Source organism: Salmo salar, chromosome 07 (genome assembly GCF_965601325.2).
Source record: "Salmo salar chromosome 07, fSalSal1, whole genome shotgun sequence".
In the NCBI taxonomy this organism is placed as follows: Eukaryota; Metazoa; Chordata; class Actinopteri; order Salmoniformes; family Salmonidae; genus Salmo; species Salmo salar.
Window position 1 is genome coordinate 59,346,309 of NC_138297.1, and position 20,904 is coordinate 59,367,212.

The 20,904-nt window shown below is 42.8% G+C and overlaps 1 protein-coding gene and 1 non-coding gene across 5 annotated transcripts in view; both read left to right on the forward strand.

Annotated features, from left to right (window-relative positions):
* The window catches only part of chchd3a (coiled-coil-helix-coiled-coil-helix domain containing 3a), a 102,642-nt gene that overhangs the window by 16,131 nt on the left and 65,607 nt on the right, over nucleotides 1–20,904 (forward strand). For all 4 annotated transcript variants that reach the window (XM_045722272.2, XM_082977792.1, XM_082977793.1 and 1 more), the window contains one exon: nucleotides 19,406–19,586. In XM_045722272.2, the coding sequence (XP_045578228.1) occupies nucleotides 19,406–19,586 (181 nt within the window). The remainder of the gene's footprint in view (nucleotides 1–19,405; nucleotides 19,587–20,904) is intronic.
* On the forward strand, nucleotides 10,478–10,553 carry trnat-ugu (transfer RNA threonine (anticodon UGU)). The gene has a single exon. It is a non-coding gene; the product is annotated as a tRNA-Thr (tRNA).

A 20,904-nucleotide genomic window follows, 5' to 3' on the forward strand; every position in this document is an offset into this window, starting at 1 on the left:
GGGTTGTATCCAGATGTCCATACCATACCAGGGTATACAGTATTACCGGAAGTGCACAAAACAATTTAGGCAACAGGGATCTTGATCCAGAAGGGGATTGAATGTCTCTGCTGTAACCAAGAAGCTTGATCTTGACATCTAGCCACTTAGTTAGCAAGTTAGCAAACTAAATCCATAGCTGGAGTCCTGAGCTGGACACCATTTACAGTGCCTTGCGAAAGTATTCGGCCCCCTTGAACTGTTCGACCTTTTGCCACATTTCAGGCTTCAAACATAAAGATATAAAACTGTAATTTTTTGTGAAGAATCAACAACAAGTGGGACACAATCATGAAGTGGGTACGAAATTTATTGGATATTTCAAACTTTTTTAACAAATAAAAAACTGAAAAATTGGTCGTGCAAAATTATTCAGCCCCTTTACTTTGAGTGCAGCAAACACTCTCGAGAAGTTCAGTGAGGATCTCTGAATGATCCAATGTTGACCTAAATGACTAATGATGATAAATAGAATCCACCTGTGTGTAATCAAGTCTCCGTATAAATGCACCTGCTCTGTGATAGTCTCAGAGGTCCGTTTAAAGCGCAGAGAGCATCATGAAGAACAAGGAACACACCAGGCAGGTCCGAGATACTGTTGTGGAGAAGTTTAAAGCCGGATTTGGATACAAAAAGATTTCCCAAGCTTTAAACATCCCAAGGAGCACTGTGCAAGCGATAATATTGAAATGGAAGGAGTATCAGACCACTGCAAATCTACGAAGACCCGGCCGTCCCGCTAAACTTTCAGCTCATACAAGGAGAAGACTGATCAGAGATGCAGCCAAGAGGCCCATGATCACTCTGGATGAACTGCAGAGATCTACAGCTGAGGTGGGAGACTCTGTCCATAGGACAACAATCAGTCGTATACTGCACAAATCTGGCCTTTATGGAAGAGTGGCAAGAAGAAAGCCATTTCTTAAAGATATCCATAAAAAGTGTCGTTTAAAGTTTGCCACTAGCCACCTGGGAGACACACCAAACATGTGGAAGAAGGTGCTCTGGTCAGATGAAACCAAAATTGAACTTTTTGGCAACAATGCAAAACGTTATGTTTGGCGTAAAAGCAACACAGCTCATCACCCTGAACACCCTATCCCCACTGTCAAACATGGTGGTGGCAGCATCATGGTTTGGGCCTGCTTTTCTTCAGCAGGGGCAGGGAAGATGGTTAAAATTGATGGGAAGATGGATGGAGCCAAATACAGGACCATTCTGGAAGAAAACCTGATGGAGTCTGCAAAAGACCTGAGACTGGGACGGAGATTTGTCTTCCAACAAGACAATGATATAAAGCAAAATCTACAATGGAATGGTTCACAAATAAACATATCCAGGTGTTAGAATGGCCAAGTCAAAGTCCAGACCTGAATCCAATCGAGAATCTGTGGAAAGAACTGAAAACTGCTGTTCACAAACGCTCTCCATCCAACCTCACTGAGCTCGAGCTGTTTTGCAAGGAGGAATGGGCAAAAATTTCAGTCTCTCGATGTGCAAAACTGATAGAGACATACCCCAAGCGACTTACAGCTGTAATCGCAGCAAAAGGTGGCGCTACAAAGTAACTTAAGGGGGCTGAATAATTTTGCACTGCCAATTTTTCAGTTTTTTATTTGTTAAAAAAGTTTGAAATATCCAATACATTTCGTTCCACTTCATAATTGTGTCCCACTTGTTGTTGATTCTTCACAAAAAATTACAGTTTTATATCTTTATGTTTGAAGCCTGAAATGTGGCAAAAGGTCGAAAAGTTCAAGGGGGCCGAATACTTTCGCAAGGCACTGTATTTGACACCTCTAAGATTTCTTATAGTTAGACCGCTGCACCACTATAAGTTAAGTGTAAGGCACTGAGTCTCAGTGCAAGAGGCATCACTACAGTCCCTGGTTCGAATCCAGGCTGTATCACATCCGTCCGTGATTGGGAGTCCCATAGGGCGGCGCATAATTGGCCCAGCGTCGTTCGGGTTTGGCCGGGGTAGGCCGTCAATAGAAGTTGTTCTTAACTGACTTGTCTAGTTCATTTTTTTTTTTAATTGAACCTTTTATTTAAATAAGCAGTGCCATAGCACGCACCCCCACAGCCCCTGTGAGTTGCCTCAACAACAACAAAAAATTATACTGTATTGAAGATCATGCCGTCATTATTTCGAAAAAAAAACCCGCTGTATACGGTATATCGCCCAAGCCTAGTGTGTGTGTTTGGTGTCGCCACTGAGCTGGCCAGATGGTGCCATGCTTCATTAAATTTAGAGATCTGCAGTGAAACTGCTACTGCTGCTTACAACCTCTGTTAGAACACACAACCAATACAGAAGAACCCCCAAAATTGGCTTCAGGAATAACTCTCTCTCTCACACACACACACACAGAATATGTGTGGAGTGTTCATTTGCGGGCGGCCCTATCTCATTTAAGGCGGGGTGGCTGCAGGGAGCAGATTTTCTGAAGACTCCTCTGAGAGGCGTCAGAGCAGAAAGGCTGCAGAGTGAAAGAAATATGCAGTACTCTTTTCGCTCTCGACCTCATATTCTCTCTCTCTCTCTCTTGACTTCTATCCTCTATATTTACCTCTTCTATTCTCTCTCTTGACCTCTCCTCTATATTTACTTCCTCTGCTCTCTCTCTTGACCTCTATCCTCTATATTTACCTATTCTCTCTCTCGACCTCCTAGGCTCTATTTACCTCTACTCTCCTCTTCCTCTCAAATACCACACAGCTCTTATCTCTTTCTCCTCTCTGTCCCTCTTCTCCTCTGCTTTGTCAGCACTCACTGCTGTTCCGTCTGATTGGGGTTGACCTGTGGTGGCCCCTAAATACTGTGGGAGAAAAAAAGAGGCTCAGCGAGGATGCCACTGAGACAGGGACAGACAGACACAGGTCTCACTTCTCAGGTTGTTCCTGTCACCACCAGGCATGCCTATGTTGAATTAAGTGGGACACAGTGGTGAGTCCAGGTGTCACTGTGATGTGTGGTGAATGTGGCAGTAGGTGTCTCTGAGTGCCACTGTGTTTAACACCAGAACCACTAGAGCAGTAATTTAACACCAGAACCAGTGTGAGCATCTTCCCTTTTTCAGGACCCTGTCTTTCAAAGATAATTTGTAAAAATCCAAATAACTTCACAGGCCTTCATTGTAAAGGGTTTAAACATTGTTTCCCGTGCTTGTTCAATGAACCATAAACAATTTATGAACAATCACCTGTGGAACAGTCCTTAAGACACTAACAGCTTACAGACGGTAAGCAATTAAGGTCACAGTTATGAAAACTTAGGACACTAAAGAGGCCTTTCTACTGACTCTGAAAAACACCAAAAGAAAGATGCCCAGGGTCCCTGCTCATCTGTGTGAATGTGCCTTAGGCATGCTGCAAGGAGGCATGAGGACTGCAGGTGTGTCCAGGGCAATACATTGCAATGTCCGTACTGTGAGACACCTAAGACCGAGCTACAGGGAGACAGGACGGACAGCTGTAACAACACCTGCACAGGATCGGTACATCCGAACATCACACCTGTGGGACAGGTACAGGATGGCAACAACAACTGCCCGAGTTACACCAGGAACGCACAATCCCTCCATCAGTGCTCAGACTGTCCGCAATAGGCTGAGAGAGGCTGGACTGAGGGCTTGTAGGCCTGTTGTAAGGCAGGTCCTCACCAGACATCACCGGCAACATCGTCGCCTATGGGCACAAACCCACCGTCGCTGGACCAGACAGGACTGGCAAAAAGTGCTCTTCACTGACGAGTCACGGTTTTGTCTCGCCAGGGATGAAGGTCGGATTTGCGTTTATCGTCGAAGGAATGAGCGTTACACCGAGGCATGTACTCTGGAGCGGGATCGATTTGGAGGTGGAGGGTCCGTCATGGTCTGGGGCGGTGTGTCACAGCATCATCGGACTGAGTTTGTTGTCATTGCAGGAAATCTCAACGCTGTGCGTTACAGGGAAGACATCCTCCTCCCTCATGTGGTACCCTTCCTGCAGGCTCATCCTGACATGACCTTCAAGCATGACAATGCCACCAGCCATACTGCTTGTTCTGTGCGTGATTTCCTGCAAGACAGGAATGTCAGTGTTCTGCCATGGCCAGCGAAGAGCTCAGATCTCAATCCCATATCTGGGACCTGTTGGATTGGAGGGTGAGGGCTAGAGCCATTTTCCCCCCCAGAAATGCAGAAATGTCCGGAAACTTGCAGGTGCCTTGGTGGAAGAGTGGGGTAACATCTCACAGCAAGAACTGGCAAATCTGGTGCAGTCCGTGAGGAGGAGATGCACTACAGTGCTTAATGCAGCTGGTGGCCACACCAGATACTGACTGTTACTTTTGATGTTGACCCCCCCTTTGTTCAGGGACACATTATTCCATTTCTGTTAGTCACATGTCTGGTGGAATTTGTTCAGTTTGTCTGTTGTTGAATTTTATGTTCATAGAAATATTTACACATGTTAAGTTTGCTGAAAATAAATGCAGTTGACAGTGAGGATGTTTCTTTTTTTGCTGAGTTTATTACTCTGCCATTTTTAATGTCCTGACCCCCTCCCTCATCTTGACTTTTCCTAAGTAAGTCTATCACACACTGTCATTCTTAGAATCTTAATATTAATCCGTTTTAGGAGGGAATGTCATTTTTTTGAAAGGTTTTCCTCCGTTGCCCCTCCCGACAGTTGAATTGAAGGTGCCGTGGTCCGTTGATAATCACGCTGATAATTTCCACGAAACTGAACCGGTTAAACTATATCGACACTAATTTCAAAGATACAACAACAGATTAAATAAATGAAGTGAAAGTATGATGAGGGAGAAAGGTTGAGTTGATGAGTGAGGGGAAGAGGATGCATAATTAGGCCTAGGTCATCACCAGTGGTTGAATGAAGAGCAGGGCGGGTCATTCTATTGATATATTCTAATTACAATCTCTATATGGTATTTACTCTATCAGTCTACTGAATCCAAGCACTTTTATCAGTCTACTCTGGTCTACTTGTAATACACAGTGTGAGCGTCCGTAATTTACAATGGCAAGAAGACAAAGACGCATGGGATGTACATGCTGCGTTAGCTCTGCTACGAGATCTGAATGAAAACGACTCGGATGGTGAGGAAGAAATACATATCCTGGCATCTCTGCTGATTTATTCTGATCCTCAGCCGTAACGGTATGCACTGAGCAGGTGCCTGCGCCTCCACCAATGAAACGGTGAGACAGGAGAGAGGAAATGATAGAACAAGCTGGTGACAATGCTACGCGCCGATTAGCAGCACAAAATCTCATCACTGAGAGAGCAGGCCCTACATCTCAGCAACACACACTTACCAGCTTTCCTTGTTTGTGACATGGACACGCTCCAACTGATGCCGTTACGTGAAGATGCACACCATGTAAGCACAAGCTGACAATAATTTACTATTTTTGACTGCTGTCAAATCGACACTTCTATTCATTGTAATGTCATTGGTGAATTTGTGCAGATTTTCACTATTTATCAAGGACACTTTGTGCTTTATAATGTGGCTACTGATGTTTTCATAATTTGACCGTTGGTCTTGTTGACTGTGCATCTTGGTAGTTGGGGTATTTTTATTTTGCCCTTGTAAAAATGATATGTTAGGGTGTTCCAACACTAGGGTGGCAAAGGGTCGGAAACTTTCCAGGAAATTTCCGAACATTTTCCATGGAAAGTTACGCCAGGGAATTTTGCTTAAATAAATCAAAACAGTTAGCTTATAACGGTGAACCTTTTTTGTGGGATACACAAGGCAATTCTAGGTTTTGTGGCATATTTTGGTTAAACTATCCCCAATTCAATGGAAATGAAACCCTCTGCATGCACAGTGCATTCTTCCATCACATGTACAGCTGATTCTCAAGATCTTGCACACTAATGAGATGCTATTGAGCCCATACTACTACACTGTCTGAGCCAAGGACTACATGCTTTCTGGTAAGTTTTGAATACAATACTGGGTGGAGTGAATATATTTTATATGACACGCATCATTTTTTGTTAACTAGTATATAGTAGCCTACAGCAAAGTGTGTTTAAATAATTTCTAACTTGTTAACAGTTTCTGCTAGTTAGTTTTTGCTACCAGGTGGGTTTTAGCTTGCCTGCTAACTGGGTGTTTTATTCACCCATTTCCATACAGGTTTCATTTGAAAAACATTTATCTTACAAAGGAGTTTGTTTTAATTTTACCATTATTTAACTAGGCAAGTCAGTTAAGAACAAATTCTTATTTACAATGACGGCCTAGGATCAGTGCCTTGTTCAGGGGCAGAACGACAGATTTTTACCTTGTCAGCTCGGGGATTCAATCTAGCAACCTTTCAGTAACTGGCCCAACACTCTACCTGCTGCCCCATGTTTAATCTAACTTCTTAACTATTTATCTGTACATGGAATTGTATTTGTGTTTTTTTTACTCATATTTTTCTAATCTTTACAGGAAAATGCCACAGGCACCATCTGATGTTTGGAGACGTTTCACTGCAGCTAATGTAGAAGGAAAAGTTGTGTACATTTGCAAGTGCCGTGCCAAATCATATGTGAAGAATGCAAGAAAGATGCAGAATCATCTGGCCAAGTGCATAAAGTTCCCTCAGTGCTCACAACAAGCAACCTCTGACAGAAGTCCCTCTACTTCTATTCGAGGTGAAAATTATGACTCAGACACCTTATCGATAGCAACAGCTCATGGTCCTCCTGGAATCGGACGTTTTTTTGACTCAATGGAGGAACATAGTCAGAGAAATGCTGATGAATGTCTTGCTCGAGCTGTGTATGCAACTGGTTCACCTCTGATGCTCACAGGCAATGACCTTGGACCACAGAAGGTATTTGCACTGGTGACAGACAATGCTGCGAACATGAAGGCTGCTTGGTCTAAAGTGGAGGAGTCCTACCCTCACATCACACCCATTGGTTGTGCTGCTCATGCATTGAATCTGCTCCTCAAGGACATCATGCACTGAAAACCATGGATACACTCTGCAAGAGAGCCAAGGAAACAGGGTCATCAAGTTATAGCAGTAATCTACCTCACCAAGCAAAGTGAGAAGAATAAGAGCACCACATTGAAGCTGCCTAGCAACACTCGTTGGGGTGGTGTTGTCATCATGTTTGACAGTCTCCTGGAGGGGAAGGCGTCTCTCCATGAAATGGCCATATCACAGTCTGCCGATATGGACAGCCCCATCAAGAGGATCTTCCTGGATAATGTATTTTGGGCGACACTGGTAAGCAGCCTGAAACCTTTTGCAGTAGCCATTGCACTGATTGCGGGAGACAATGCCATCCTGTCTGATGTTCAGACTCTGCTTGCAGATGTAAGAGAACAAAATCCGTACTGCCCTGCCCACTTCAATGTTGCTCCAAGCAGAGGAAACTGCAGTTCTGAAATACATCAAAAAGCATGAAGACTTCTGCCTGAAGCCCATTCACACTGCAGCGTACATGTTGGACCCCCCCATCCTGTCTGGTGCAGAGATCAACAAGGCCAATGGAGTCGTCACTACCGTGTCTCGACACCTTGGCCTGGATGAGGACAAGGTTCTTGGCAGTCTGGCGGAGTACACTTCCAAGCAAGGGCTTTATGTCTACTTATGATAAGGTAAAAGGTTTATGTTTCTGTCTCCATATGGTAAACATATACAATGCAAAAAACAACTACATTTAAATGGTATTAATATTAATTTGCATATATTCCCATTAATTCCCGCAAAGTTTCCACTTCTGAATATTCCCCAAAATGTGCAACCCTATCCAGCACACATGCTTTCTGTTTAATAGTTGTACCACAGCCTCCAAAAATACAATTGATTGAACACTTGATTCATTATTTTTTGTTTTATTATTGACATGTTTTACATATAGTCTACAGTAACATAAACTAATGAAAATGCTATTGTTCTCATGTTACCTGAGACCATCATAAACACAACCAAATTAACATTTTTGTGATCGCCTATATGAAATGTATTAATTACAGTGTTAGAATGTTGCAGTCAGAATGACTACTCACTAGCTTGAAGAGGGGTCCCTCGAGGCCCAGCGGTTCTACTGTTAAGTGGAGTGTGTGTGTGTATGTACTATCACAGACGCCACATTTGTCCCACAATGGCACTTCAAAGTTCGAACTAGAGATGAGGAACTTCAGAAAGCTGAACTTTCCCCTCAAATAAAAACACACCTTATGGAATAGCAGACTGTGATGCAACACAAACATAGACACATGCATGTGTACACACACGCACGATAACATAAAAATATATATATTTAACCTTTATTTAACTAGGCAAGTCAGTTAAGAGCAAATTCTTATTTACAATGACGGCCTACCGGGGAACAGTGGGTTAACTGCCTTGTTCAGGGGCAGAACGACAGATTTTTACCTTGTCAGCTCGGGGATTCGATCCAGCAACCTTTTGGTTACTGGCCCAGCACTCTAACCACTAGGCTACCTGCCGCACTATGTACACGTTTTGTACTGAAGATATGTGGTAGTGGTGAAGAAGGGGCCTGAAGGCAAACAGTGTGTTGTGAAATCTGTGAATGTATTGTTTTCAAATTGTATAAACTGCCTTAATTTTGCTGGACCCCAGGAAGAGTAGCTGCTGGCAGCAGCTAATGGGGATCCATAATAAATACAAATAATTGTTGTACCATGACCCTGTTGGCTAGGCTCCCTCTCCTTGTTTGGCTAGTAATTGGTGCGTGTTGCTAAGGCAGAGGTTTATATTCCCACTGTTGCTTGATAATATAGTGATGGCATTAACTTCCTCCCAGCATGTCTCTCCTCTTTAACCAGCCTGACATTTGGACTTCTTTCTCTATTTTAGATCACTCTTAATGATTGAGGTCATATCTGTTCGCTTACTCCTCTCTCTCTCTCTCACTATTTACATTTTAGTCATTTAGCTTACACTCTTATCCAGAGTGACTTACAGCAGTGAGTGCCTACATTTTTCATATTGTTCCCCTGTGGGAATCGAACCCACAACCCTGGCGTTGCAAGCGCCACGTTCTACCAACTGAGCCTCTCACTCGCTCACTCGCTCACTCACTCTCACACCTCCTTCTATTAATTTCCTTTGCTCCCTCCCCCAAAAACGGGAAAATAAACCTAATTTTCCACCATCATGCTAGAGTGGCTACTGCTACTTCCTGATGTTGTGCCCGTGCTCAGCCAGGGGTAAACAAGACTGCTGCAGTGTGCATCTTCCGGAATATATCTGAAAACAGTTGTGGAAAATTTAGTTTTATTAAGGCAGAAGACAGTACGCATATTTCCCCCTCCCCCCCCCCCCAAATCCAGCAGCACGTTATTAAAACTACTTAAAGAGGAAACGGATGCCTTTGCAGCCTGAATGGAGGATGTTTTATGTACGAACCGGTCCCAGAGGGATACCAGTGTTTTACCGGCTGGGTACGTTACGCCTAGACGAAAGTGAAGATGTATCACCCACTAGCAGCTGTCTAGGCCTCTTCTCTCCTTTCTTTTCAATACTACCCTTTTATCAGAGGTGAGATGCATTCACACCATTAACTTAGTAGCCTTATCAACATGTAGATGACTTGATACATGGCTGGTTGTGTGATTGAATGTGTTGCACTTATGGAGTGTGTCCCTCCCTTCTGTCACCATGGAATCCACTCATCACAGAATGTTGACTTTGAATGGGTATGTCCATTCTAGTAACTATATTTCTTTGCCTACAGATAATCTCTAGAGCAGCTCACCATTAGGATGACACAGCACAGGTCTTATATGCCCTCAGGCTCCAGCACTGGAGATCATTTCACACCTGATACATTTCCACATGTTGCCTGCCTCTCTCTGGGGAGGAGTGTGGTTTTCCCCTCTAGTTAATTGACATTTCTGTAAACAACAATACAAATTAGTTAAGTTGTCCTCTTCCCGCTAACACAGTCCATTAATAGCATTTTCTGCCAGAAATGATGTTCTCCACAACCTGGTCGTCCCTTGCGTTTGATTCTTTAGCAGAAAACAAAGCTATAATAATTAGAATTCACATTTGCTTTTTCTGTCTCCATAGTGAGAGAAGCAGCTTAGCGTTAGTACAGTACAGGTCACACCAGGCTTCCTCATTGCCCAGGTGTAAGAAGGGCTCAACTCCTATAGAAAGGTGGTACTACTTCACTGACTGACTGAAAGGTATCTAGAGCCACCCTCCATCCTCTGGTTATACCAGCCTCTACCCCCCCATAGCCCCTTTTGCTCCTAGGAGTCGAGGGGGGGGGGGGGGGGGGCTAACCCATCAATGATTCATCCCCAGCGTTCAACAACATTATTCCCACATTAAAATTGCATGGTGCCTTTTAAACCTCTTTGTTCAGAGGCGTTTGGTTCGGGCCCTGGGCACACCTCAGCACCGTTACACAAGACTGTCACAATCCATATCTACACGGTCCCGTGTGGCTCAGTTGGTAGAGCATGGTGTTTGTAACGCCAGCGTTGTGGGTTCGATTCCCACGGGGGACCAGTATGGAGAAAAAATTAATGAAATGTATGTATTCACTACTGTAAGTCGCTCTGGATAAGAGCGTCTGCTAAATGACTAAAATGTAAATGTACAACTCTTAAGGGGGATGGGTGTAGGAGAGGGGTCTTTGAGTAGATCTGAGGTACAGTATTTTGGAATTCAACAGTTTGTTGACCCAGATGTTATTTTATAGAGGTGTATGTGTGTTTGTCTTTAGCCAGAGAAGTCACATTGACATCTTTTTTTTTCCAGTGAGCTCTGACCAAGATGGCAGCATTCATAGTTACACGAGACACTACATAACACATAATAATGAATGGAAGTTAAATCGGTGCAAAGTCCATAAGAGTGTGTTTAAACCTGCTCTTTAAAAGATCTGTCAGCGTATTTGGGTATTTTGAGAAGCAAGAGGCCATAGGGCAGTAGAGAATGGTTTGGAACGCCTACAAATAAGAGCGTGTCTCTTGGACATCTGGGACGCTAGCGTCCCACCCGCGGTACACACTATCAACAGCCAGTGAAATAGCAGGGCGGCAAATCCAAAACAACAAAAATCTCATAATTCAAATTTCTCAAACATACAAGTATTATACACCATTTTAAAGATAAGATTCTCCATAATCCAACCACAGTGTCCGATTTTCAAAAAGGCTTTACGGCGAAAGCATAACATTTAGATTATGTTAGGACAGCGCCTAAACAAGAAAAACCACACAGCCATTTTCCAAGCAAGGAGAGGTGTCACAAAACCCAGAAATACAGCTAAAATGAATCACTAACCTTTGATGATCTTCATCAGATGACACTCCCAGGACTCAATGTTATACAATACATGTATGTTTTGCTTGATAAAGTTCATATTTATATCCATAAAACCCATTTTTACATTGGCGCGTGATGTTCAGAAAATGTATTCCCTCCAACTCTGGTGAATGAGCACATCAATTTACAAAAATACTCATAAACGTTGATAAAATTTACAACGGTTATTGAAAGAATTATAGATACATTTCTCCTTAATGCAACCACTGTCAGATTTTACATTTACATTTTAGTCATTTAGCAGACGCTCTTATCCAGAGCGACTTACAGTAGAGTGCATACATTTTATTACATTTTAAATACTGGTCCCCCATGGGAATCGAACCCACAACCCTGGCGTTGCAAGCGCCATGCTCTACCAACAGAGCTACAGTGGGACTATTTTAAAATAGCTTTACGGCGAAAGCACATTTTTCAATATTCTGAGTACAGAGCTCAGCCATCAAAGCAAGCTATACAGTTACCCGCCAAGTTCTGGAAACTAAACTCAGAAATAGTATTAGAAATCTTCCCTTACCTTTGCTGATCTTCGTCGGAATGCACTCCCAGGACTCCCACTTCCACAAGAAATATTTGTTTTGTTCGATAAACTCCATATTTATGTCCAAATACCTCAGTTTTGTTCGCACGTTCAGATCACTAATCCAAAGGCATAACGCGAGAGCGCAAAACCAGAGACGAAAAGTCAAAAAGTTCCATTACCGCTCATAGAAACATGTCAAACGATGTTTACAATCATTCCTTAGGGTCTTTTTAACATAAATCTTCGATAATATTCCAACCGGACAATAGCGTATTCATTACAGAGGAAAAAGAAGGAAGGGCGCGCCTGCGTGCTAGCGCAGTAAACAACTCACTGGTCCCAGGCTTGAGTCAGCTCCTATTCTCTGCCCAGCAACAGTAGAAGCATAAAACAAGGTTCTAAAGACCGTTGACATCTAGTGGAAGCCTTAGGAAGTGCAAAATGACCCCACAGACACTGTAGTTTGAATAGGGATTAGATAGAAAAACGTCACTTCCTGGTTGGATTTTTTTCTCAGGTTTTTGCCTGCCATATGAGTTCTGTTATACTCACAGACATCATTCAAACACTTTTAGAAACTTCAGAGTGTTTTCTATCCAAATCTACTAATAATGCATATCCTACCTTCTGGGCCCGAGTAGCAGGCAGTTTTTAATTTGGGCATGTTATTCATCTGAATTTCTGAATACTGCCCCGTCACCAAGAAGTTAATTGACCTTACCACATAGTGGTGACCTTAGTACATGTTGACCTAACATGATCACTGTTTTTCTGGCCTTAACCTCAACACCTACTGTATGTACATGCCCTCAACCTTCAGACTGACTGAACATCCCAGTCAATTGTTTTTTTTTTTTAAGGACTCGTTAAGGACTCGCCATAATATTTGTCACACAGCAGTTTATTTTTCCTACATTTCACTCTGTGTCACCAAAAGTGAAGCACTTTCAAGTACTGCTTGTTCAAGGTCACTTTCAACGTGCTGAAAGCAGAGTGTTGTGTTTTGGGTGCCGCTCTGGAGTGGCTGGGGAGAGGAGCACATGCAGTCCTCTCCAAAGTGATGATACCCCTCAATAACCTTCTTTTACACACCCTTGCCCTATTTTCAAGTCTCAAACCACTGAGCCATCTAAAAACACACCCAGCCCCAAACAGCCAATCTCCCAGTTTTTTTAACCAAAGATTATAGTCTCTCTATCTCAACATGTGGAGGGGGGAAGGCATCCACCTATTCCCAGGAAGATGATTCCTTCCCCCTGGTAGGTATACACACACACACACACACACACACACTTTCTCTCTTGCCAGTCTTCCACAGCGAATGAAAAATGTGTCCAATATCCCTAGACGGGCAATAATGATCAGAAAGCAATAGAGATGAGGTGGATAGATAGCACCTTGCCCTGCGATAGCCGTTTTGCTTGGGTTTGCACTTGTTAAGGGTGTGTGTGGGTTTTAAAGGTTCTGCTTTGCTGTTGTTTCTCAGCAAGGCACTCCCATTACTTCTCATTGTTGCGGTGTGGACTTATCTATTGTCTGAGTTGCTCTGTTGTTGGCCAGGGCTAATGGCCGCTCCTTTAGCTGCCTTCAACCCGATCTCCTCTGACTCCCTGGGCTCCTTCCGTGTCTTTAAAGGTCTGTAGGACCTGGTGGAGGGAAGGGGCCATTAAAGATGATCTCAGAGCACACACACACACCTGACACTAACACGCGGGCAGGCAGGCATGTAAACACACACAGAAGACCCGCAAGCTCACTCACTATTACACTGGAGAGAGGGAGAACAGAATGGTTTTATCTTTTGAAAAGGAATGTTATTCTGCTGTGTGTGTGTGGTGTGTGTGTGTGTGTGAGCCCATGATGGATGGAGAGTGCTGACATGTGCAGCTCAGTAGACTGCGAGACTGGACATGGCTAGACTCTCTCCCTCTCTCCTCTCGCTCTGCTTCACTCTGAAAAACATTGCACGTCACCCCTGTTCCCCCCTGCTTGCTGACATCAGAGGTAGCAGACCAAGCATCAGCTGTATATTGGACCATTTCACCCAGGGCCAGTCAACATATAGAAGGTCTTTGTGGTGGATGATGGACTTTTTGATTCGTCTATCAGTTTAATGGTGGGTTGTAGTGGACTGGTGGTCATAGGAATGTTATTTTAACTTTGGTTGATCACTATCGGACTACCCATCTATCTGTGATTTCTAGCCTTCCTGTTACTGTTTCAGCCATAGAATAGTTTAAGTTCTATTTTAGAGCGTAGGTCAACATTGTTGATTTGATATATTTCTTCAGTCAGTATTGTCGGCTAATTACACCCACATTCCTCCTCAGTGGTTCAGTGTGTCTTTACTTCACTTCCAGTGCCTTCGGAAGGTATTCAGACCCCTTGACATGTTCCACATTTTGTTACGTTACAGCCTTATTCTAAAATTGATGAGAAAAAATAATGTAATCAATCTACACACAATACCCCATAATGACAAAGTGAAAACAGTCTTAAATGTTTGCAAATGTATTGAAACACCTTATTTACATAAGTATTCAGACCCTTTGCTATGAGACTTGAAATTGAGCTCAGGTGCATCCTGTTTCCATTGAGCATCCTTGATGTTTCTACAACTTGATTGGAGTCCACCTGTGGTAAATTAACTTGATTGGACATGATTTGGAAAGGCACACACCTGTCTATATAAGGTCCCACAGTTGATAGTGCATGTCAGAGAAAAAAAACAATCCATGCGGTCAAAGGAATTGTCCGTAGAGCTACGAGACAGGATTGTGTCAAGGCACAGATCTGGGGAAGGGTACCAAAACATTTCTACATTATTGAAGGTCACCAAGAACAGTGGCCTCCATCATTCGTAAGTGGAAGAACTTTGGAACCACCAAGACTCTTCCTAGAGCTGTCCGCCCGGCCAAACTGAGCAGTCAGAGAAGGGCCTTGGTCAGGGAGGAGACCAACAACCCAATGGTCACTCTGACAGAGCTCCAGAGTTCCTCTGGAGATGGCAGAACCTTCCAGAAAGACAACCATCTCTGCAGCACTCCATCAATTAGGCCTTTATGGTAGAGTTGCCAGACGTAAAGCCACTCCTCAGCAAAAGGCACATGACAGCCCGCTCCAGAGCGCTAAGGACCTTAGACTTGGGCAAAGGTTCACCTTCCAACCGGACAATGACCTTAAGCACACAGCCAATACAACTTAGGAGTGGCTTCAGGACAAGTCTCTGAATATTCTTGACTGTCCCAGCCAGAGCCTGGACTTGAACACGATCGAACATCTCTGGAGAGACCTGAAAATAGCTGTGCAGCAACGCTCCCTCTCAAGCTCTGTCAGGCTGGATGGGATCTGCAAAGAAGAATGGGAGAAACTCCCCAAATACAGGTGTTCCAAGCTTGTAGCTTCATACCCAAGAAGACTCGATGCTGTAATTGCTTCCAAAGGTGCTTCAACAAAGTACTGCGTAAAGGGTCTGAATACTTGTGTAAATAGTTTATTTTTGAATACATTTGTATAAATGTCCCCCAAAAGGTTTTACTTTGTCATTATGGGGTATTGTGTGTAGATTGACGAGGGGAAAAAAATCTATGTAATCAATTTTAGAATAAATAAGGCTGTTACCTAACAAAATGTGGAAAAAGTCAAGGGGTCTGAATACTTTATGAATGCACTGTATATTAGGCTGGTGTGTTTGATTCTAATCAGAGGAACAGTTTGGATCTCACTGTTCAGGGACCTTCCTTTACTTCACCACTCACACCAGTGCAGTGTAGTGATGAACATGTTGCTAGGCAACTATGAGAATCTAATGCCTAGTGACGGTTCAAAAAGTTGCATCATTCCAACTACCTGGTGGGAAGTGTGTGCAGGTTTAACAGCTCAAAATAACACTGCACTCTTCCTGTGTAAATATGTCCGGGGGATTTTTCGCAGGAAAGTATCACGTCTTAATGAATCTCCAAACTTAGGGCTTTGAGGCATTTCAAAGCCAGACTTGGTTGATCTGTTTTAACTAGAAAAACCAACTGCGTCATAGCTTTCAAACTTCAAATGATCATCTTTTGACATAACCTTTCTTTTTACCCTTTGTCATTTTCAACTGTAAAGTCTTCAATGTCGCCCTCTTTCTGCCAGCTGGCGAACCACAAGACCAGCTTGTGGATTTCAAGGAGAATTAAGGCAAAATCTGTCTGTTCCTAAACCCCTCTGACTCGTTGGACTGTCTGTCAAAGTGCTCACCTCTTTCACTCAGGGAGAGCGAGGTAGAGCTACATCACGTGGTTATACAGACCCCTCCCACTCACTGCAGAGCTAGATAGAACTTTGTGGAATAACGCATATCTACAAAAAAATGACGTTCTGTCACAGCGCAAATACTAAATTCGGGAAGTCCAATCGATTATTTGATATGGCATACACAGTACATTTTATGTTATGAAGTTGCCTTTTTTTCCTGATATCTCTGCCAAGCAAGGAGGACAGGAGACAACCTAATCCCGCCTCCCACTTTTACCTTGTAACCCCTTTGGACAGTTCACCTGCCTATCAACACTGTCCATCTTCCCTCTGACTGTAGGCTACATCCCTCGTTGCATGGTGTGATCAGATCATTACGGCAAAGTACATCTACTAAAATGAGAGGGAAAGACTAGTGAGTGTTCAACATAACGTCCAAGTCATAGGATGACACGTATGGACTAAAAGGCTCATTTATGGAACTAATGTTTCATTTAGATTTGTAACTTTCCTACAGTAGCCAGTACACACATCCTTGTAAATTAATTTCCGTTGCAGATATAACGTTACTAGATAGCCTAGGTACTGACGCATGCATCTATCGAAATGTGATTTATGCTCACAAATATGCTATTATTACATTGTATTATTGTAGCGGGTCTTATATGCACCACAGGAGAACCAAGAAATGAAGAGTGACACCACGGCTGTCTTTTAGGCTTTTATGTTGATCTGCAATAGTATTGTGAAAAGACTGGACAGGAACACATCAGTCTCCGATTGAGGTCGACCGATTGTTTATGACTTCAAGCCTATTAACTCCCGAGATTAGGCTGGTGTAACCGATGTGAAATGGCTAGCTAGTTAGCGGGGTGCACGCTAATAGCGTTTCAAACGTCACTCGCTCTGAGACTTGGAGTAGTTGTTCCGCTTGCTCTGCAAGGGCCGCGGCTTTTGTGGAGCGATGGGTAACGATGCTTCGAGGGTGGCTGTTGTCGATGTGTTCCTGGTTCGAGCCCAGGTAGGGGCGAGGAGAGGGACGGAAGCTATACTGTTACACTGGCAATACTAAAATGCCTATAAGAACATCCAATAGGCAAAGGTATATGAAATACAAATGGTATAGAGAGAAATAGTCCTATAATAACCTCAACCTAAAACTTCTTACCTGGGAATATTGAAGACTCATGTTAAAAGGAACCACCAGCTTTCATATGTTCTCATGTTCTGAGCAAGGAACTTAAACGTTAGCTTTTTTTACATGGCACATATTGCACTTTTACTTTCTTCTCCAACACTTTGTTTTTGCATTATTTAAACCAAATTGAACATGTTTCACTATTTATTTGAGGCTAAATTGATTTGATTGATGTATTATATTAAGTTTAAATAAGTGTTCATTCAGTATTGTTGTCATTGTCATTATTACAAATACATATATATTTTTTTAAATCGGCTGATTAATCGGTATCGGCGATGAAAAATCATAATCGGTCGACCTCTAGTCTCCGATGCACCATCTGACAAGTTGTTCTTTCTCTCTGTGTTTTCTCGCACTCACACAATCACATTCATACATAAAGCCATAATGTATACTATAAAATAATAACCAGTCCTTAATACAAAGAATGTATAATCTTTATTCTTAGACAATAGAACCATATCTGCAATAGTATTGTGAAAAGACAGGACAGGAACACATCAGTCTCCAATGCACCATCTGACAAGTTGTTCTACACAGGAGCATGAAGAAAGGTAAAACACATATCCTGTCTCGCATCCCCAATACATTGCTAGGTGCTTTCAGTGTTGACAGTACCAAAATACAACAACTCATGTACAAAAACACTGCAACACAAACAAGTTACAACGTGAAATGGCCTCTATCCCATTCAGACCTTATAGGACCAAACTACATCTCCCATAATGCAATGCCAGCACCAGTCGGCAGCTCAGCTAACCGTCTGCATCACAGAAAGGCATGCTAGCTAGCAACAACAGCACTTTAACACTCTGTAAACTATATTAATAACAATAAAACTCTGAAAGTTACATGTTTCAATAGTCTCACACTCCCTTATAACTATCTACAGCATTAACCTTGGGATGTTTTATTTATTTCACGTTATGGACTTCTACAAAGGAGTAATCTGCAACATACCTTTCAGTGTTTTCTCGGACTGAGGAGAACGGGAGCTACGGATAGTACCAGGGTGTTAGTAGGTGACGCAAGCACCCAGATTAAATAAAATACATTTAATGAAACAAAACCCGACGATGTTAACATCATTCAGCTACTGTAGCTGCCTACCTAACATCAGCAGGCAGCACCAGTAGCGCAACAATAAAAAATAGACACCAAAAGTAAAGTTCCTGGCGATCATAGCGATCTGACTCCCCCCTTCTGTCTGAACTTGGAATATTCCCGTTCGCGGGCTTTGGCCACTGACCCTCAACCTGGTTGTGTTGTGTACTATTCTAATCGTTTGATGGAATAACCATTTTAACTCTACTACACTATTAGCCTATATTTAAGTTTTTTTTTAATCGGTAGAATAATGACAATTATTTAAAAATTATGCAGCGGATTTCATTTGCAAGCCTTTGCCAAATTGCCTTCCTCCAGTCAGCAAGATAATGTAGGCAATAAAATAAATATTTATAAAATAAAGCCTATGTTTGCGTCAAATACCCTTGCATCAAATACCCTACTCCTTGAATGTCGCGTATTGATTATGTATAATATACTTGATGACTGATGACCGGTGCATTCAACAGCTGCAGTGTTGCTCATTGGATTACCCCTTGTTATTATACTTGGACATAACGTAAGTGTTTGGGGTGGGATTTTTTTTGTTTGTTGTATGTGCAAAATTGTCATCTGTAATGGTCATTAGGATGTACATATGAAAACATGTACATTACAGTCAATGGGTACAGTAGGTGAAAAACATAGTTATGGCATCCGGGTGGCCACGACAGAGGACATTCCTTGATAAGCTCTTATTTAATGTGATTAAAATGATTATAGTCCTGACACCTCACTTAACTATTCCTGAGATGTTCACTTACAAGAAACAATGTGAATATCAAACTCACCAAAATTATAATGAATAATTACACACATTACTTTTCAGATTTTGTAAACTTGAGCTGTGTATGTTTGTGTGTACATTGTGTGTGTCTGTGTACATGTCTGCTTGCGTATGCTTATGTGCGTCTGTCCATTGTCTGTCTAGTATTGTAAATGTTAACTGTCTGTCTCTGTCAGGCTGGAGGAGGAGAAGGTCCATGCTGCATCCTTTGCTGAGGCTGAGGCCCAGGCCAGTGTGAAGGATGAGGTGGGTCGTATCCTGGAGCTGGAGAGAGCCACGACCCATAATACCCTGACGCAGGCTGTCATGAGGGAGAAGGTCAGCGCTGAGGACGAGAGGCTACGCACCCAGCTTTACGTAAGTCCCTAACCCCCTCCAACCGTTTCTCAACCCCCCCCCTTCGTCAATTGGTTTTGTTCCAGTCTGAGCCCAGCACTAACACTGACTTTCACAATCATCAAGCTGTTGATTAGGTGAATTAAGTGTTTTAGTGCTGGGCTGGAACAAATGCCTGTACGCCCACTAGCTAAGGGTTGATGACTGTAATGGCCCTGATGGCAGCTCATTTCCCTCTGTAACCAGGGTGATGATCACTGAGCTCCTCATATGTGGGCCCATTTCCATAACCAAAACAGAGGACTATATAGTATTATCTTAGTATCTGTAAAACATCTTGTTCTGCTGGGCTTTCTAATGCTATACCGTACTCCATTCTGGGCTTTCTAATGCTATACTGTACTCCATTGCTGGGCTTTCTAATGCTATACTGTACTCCATTGCTGGGCTTTCTAATGCTATACCGTACTCCATTGCTGGGCTTTCTAATGCTATACTGTACTCCATTGCTGGGCTTTCTAATGCTATACCGTACTCCATTCTGGGCTTTCTAATGCTATACTGTACTCCATTGCTGGGCTTTCTAATGCTATACCGTACTCCATTGCTGGGCTTTCTAATGCTATACCGTACTCCATTGCTGGGCTTTCTAATGCTATACTGTACTCCATTGCTGGGCTTTCTAATGCTATACCGTACTCCATTCTGGGCTTTCTAATGCTATACTGTACTCCATTGCTGGGCTTTCTAATGCTATACCGTACTCCATTGAAACATGACCAGTCGGCTACATTTGAAGAGTTCCAAGTTTTACCACTTTTTAGCTTTTGATCTGCAGATAATATTCACATTTTGTCTGGATCTTGGGGCTGTGCCCTTCAAATAACTTCTGTTGAAACTACTTAGCAAATGGCTTCCAGTGCTGTTAATACTCTTCTGAGGACAGCAAGAGGTACAGGAGGTTAGAATTAAATGGCTGCACTGTTATTAGGGCAGTTTAGCAGGAACCAGTCATGTATTTTTGTATTCTAGCTTGAATGCATAGAAATTACACTTCTTTCATATTAAATATTGCTCCTTTCCATCATTGGTTAAACACACACAAACGCACACAGCCATATGTGGTAATGGACAGGTCACGACTGGAGCGGTGACACATGTCGGGTGTGTGAGCATAGCCGTGAACTGAAGTCTATAGAGCCGTCTGACCTGTGTGACCCCTTACACACACACGCAATAAAATAATTTGCATTACACACTAATACAAGTGTGTAACAGGACAAATATAAGCACCCGCTAAATGTATTGATGATTCTTACATACACACACAAACGAACAT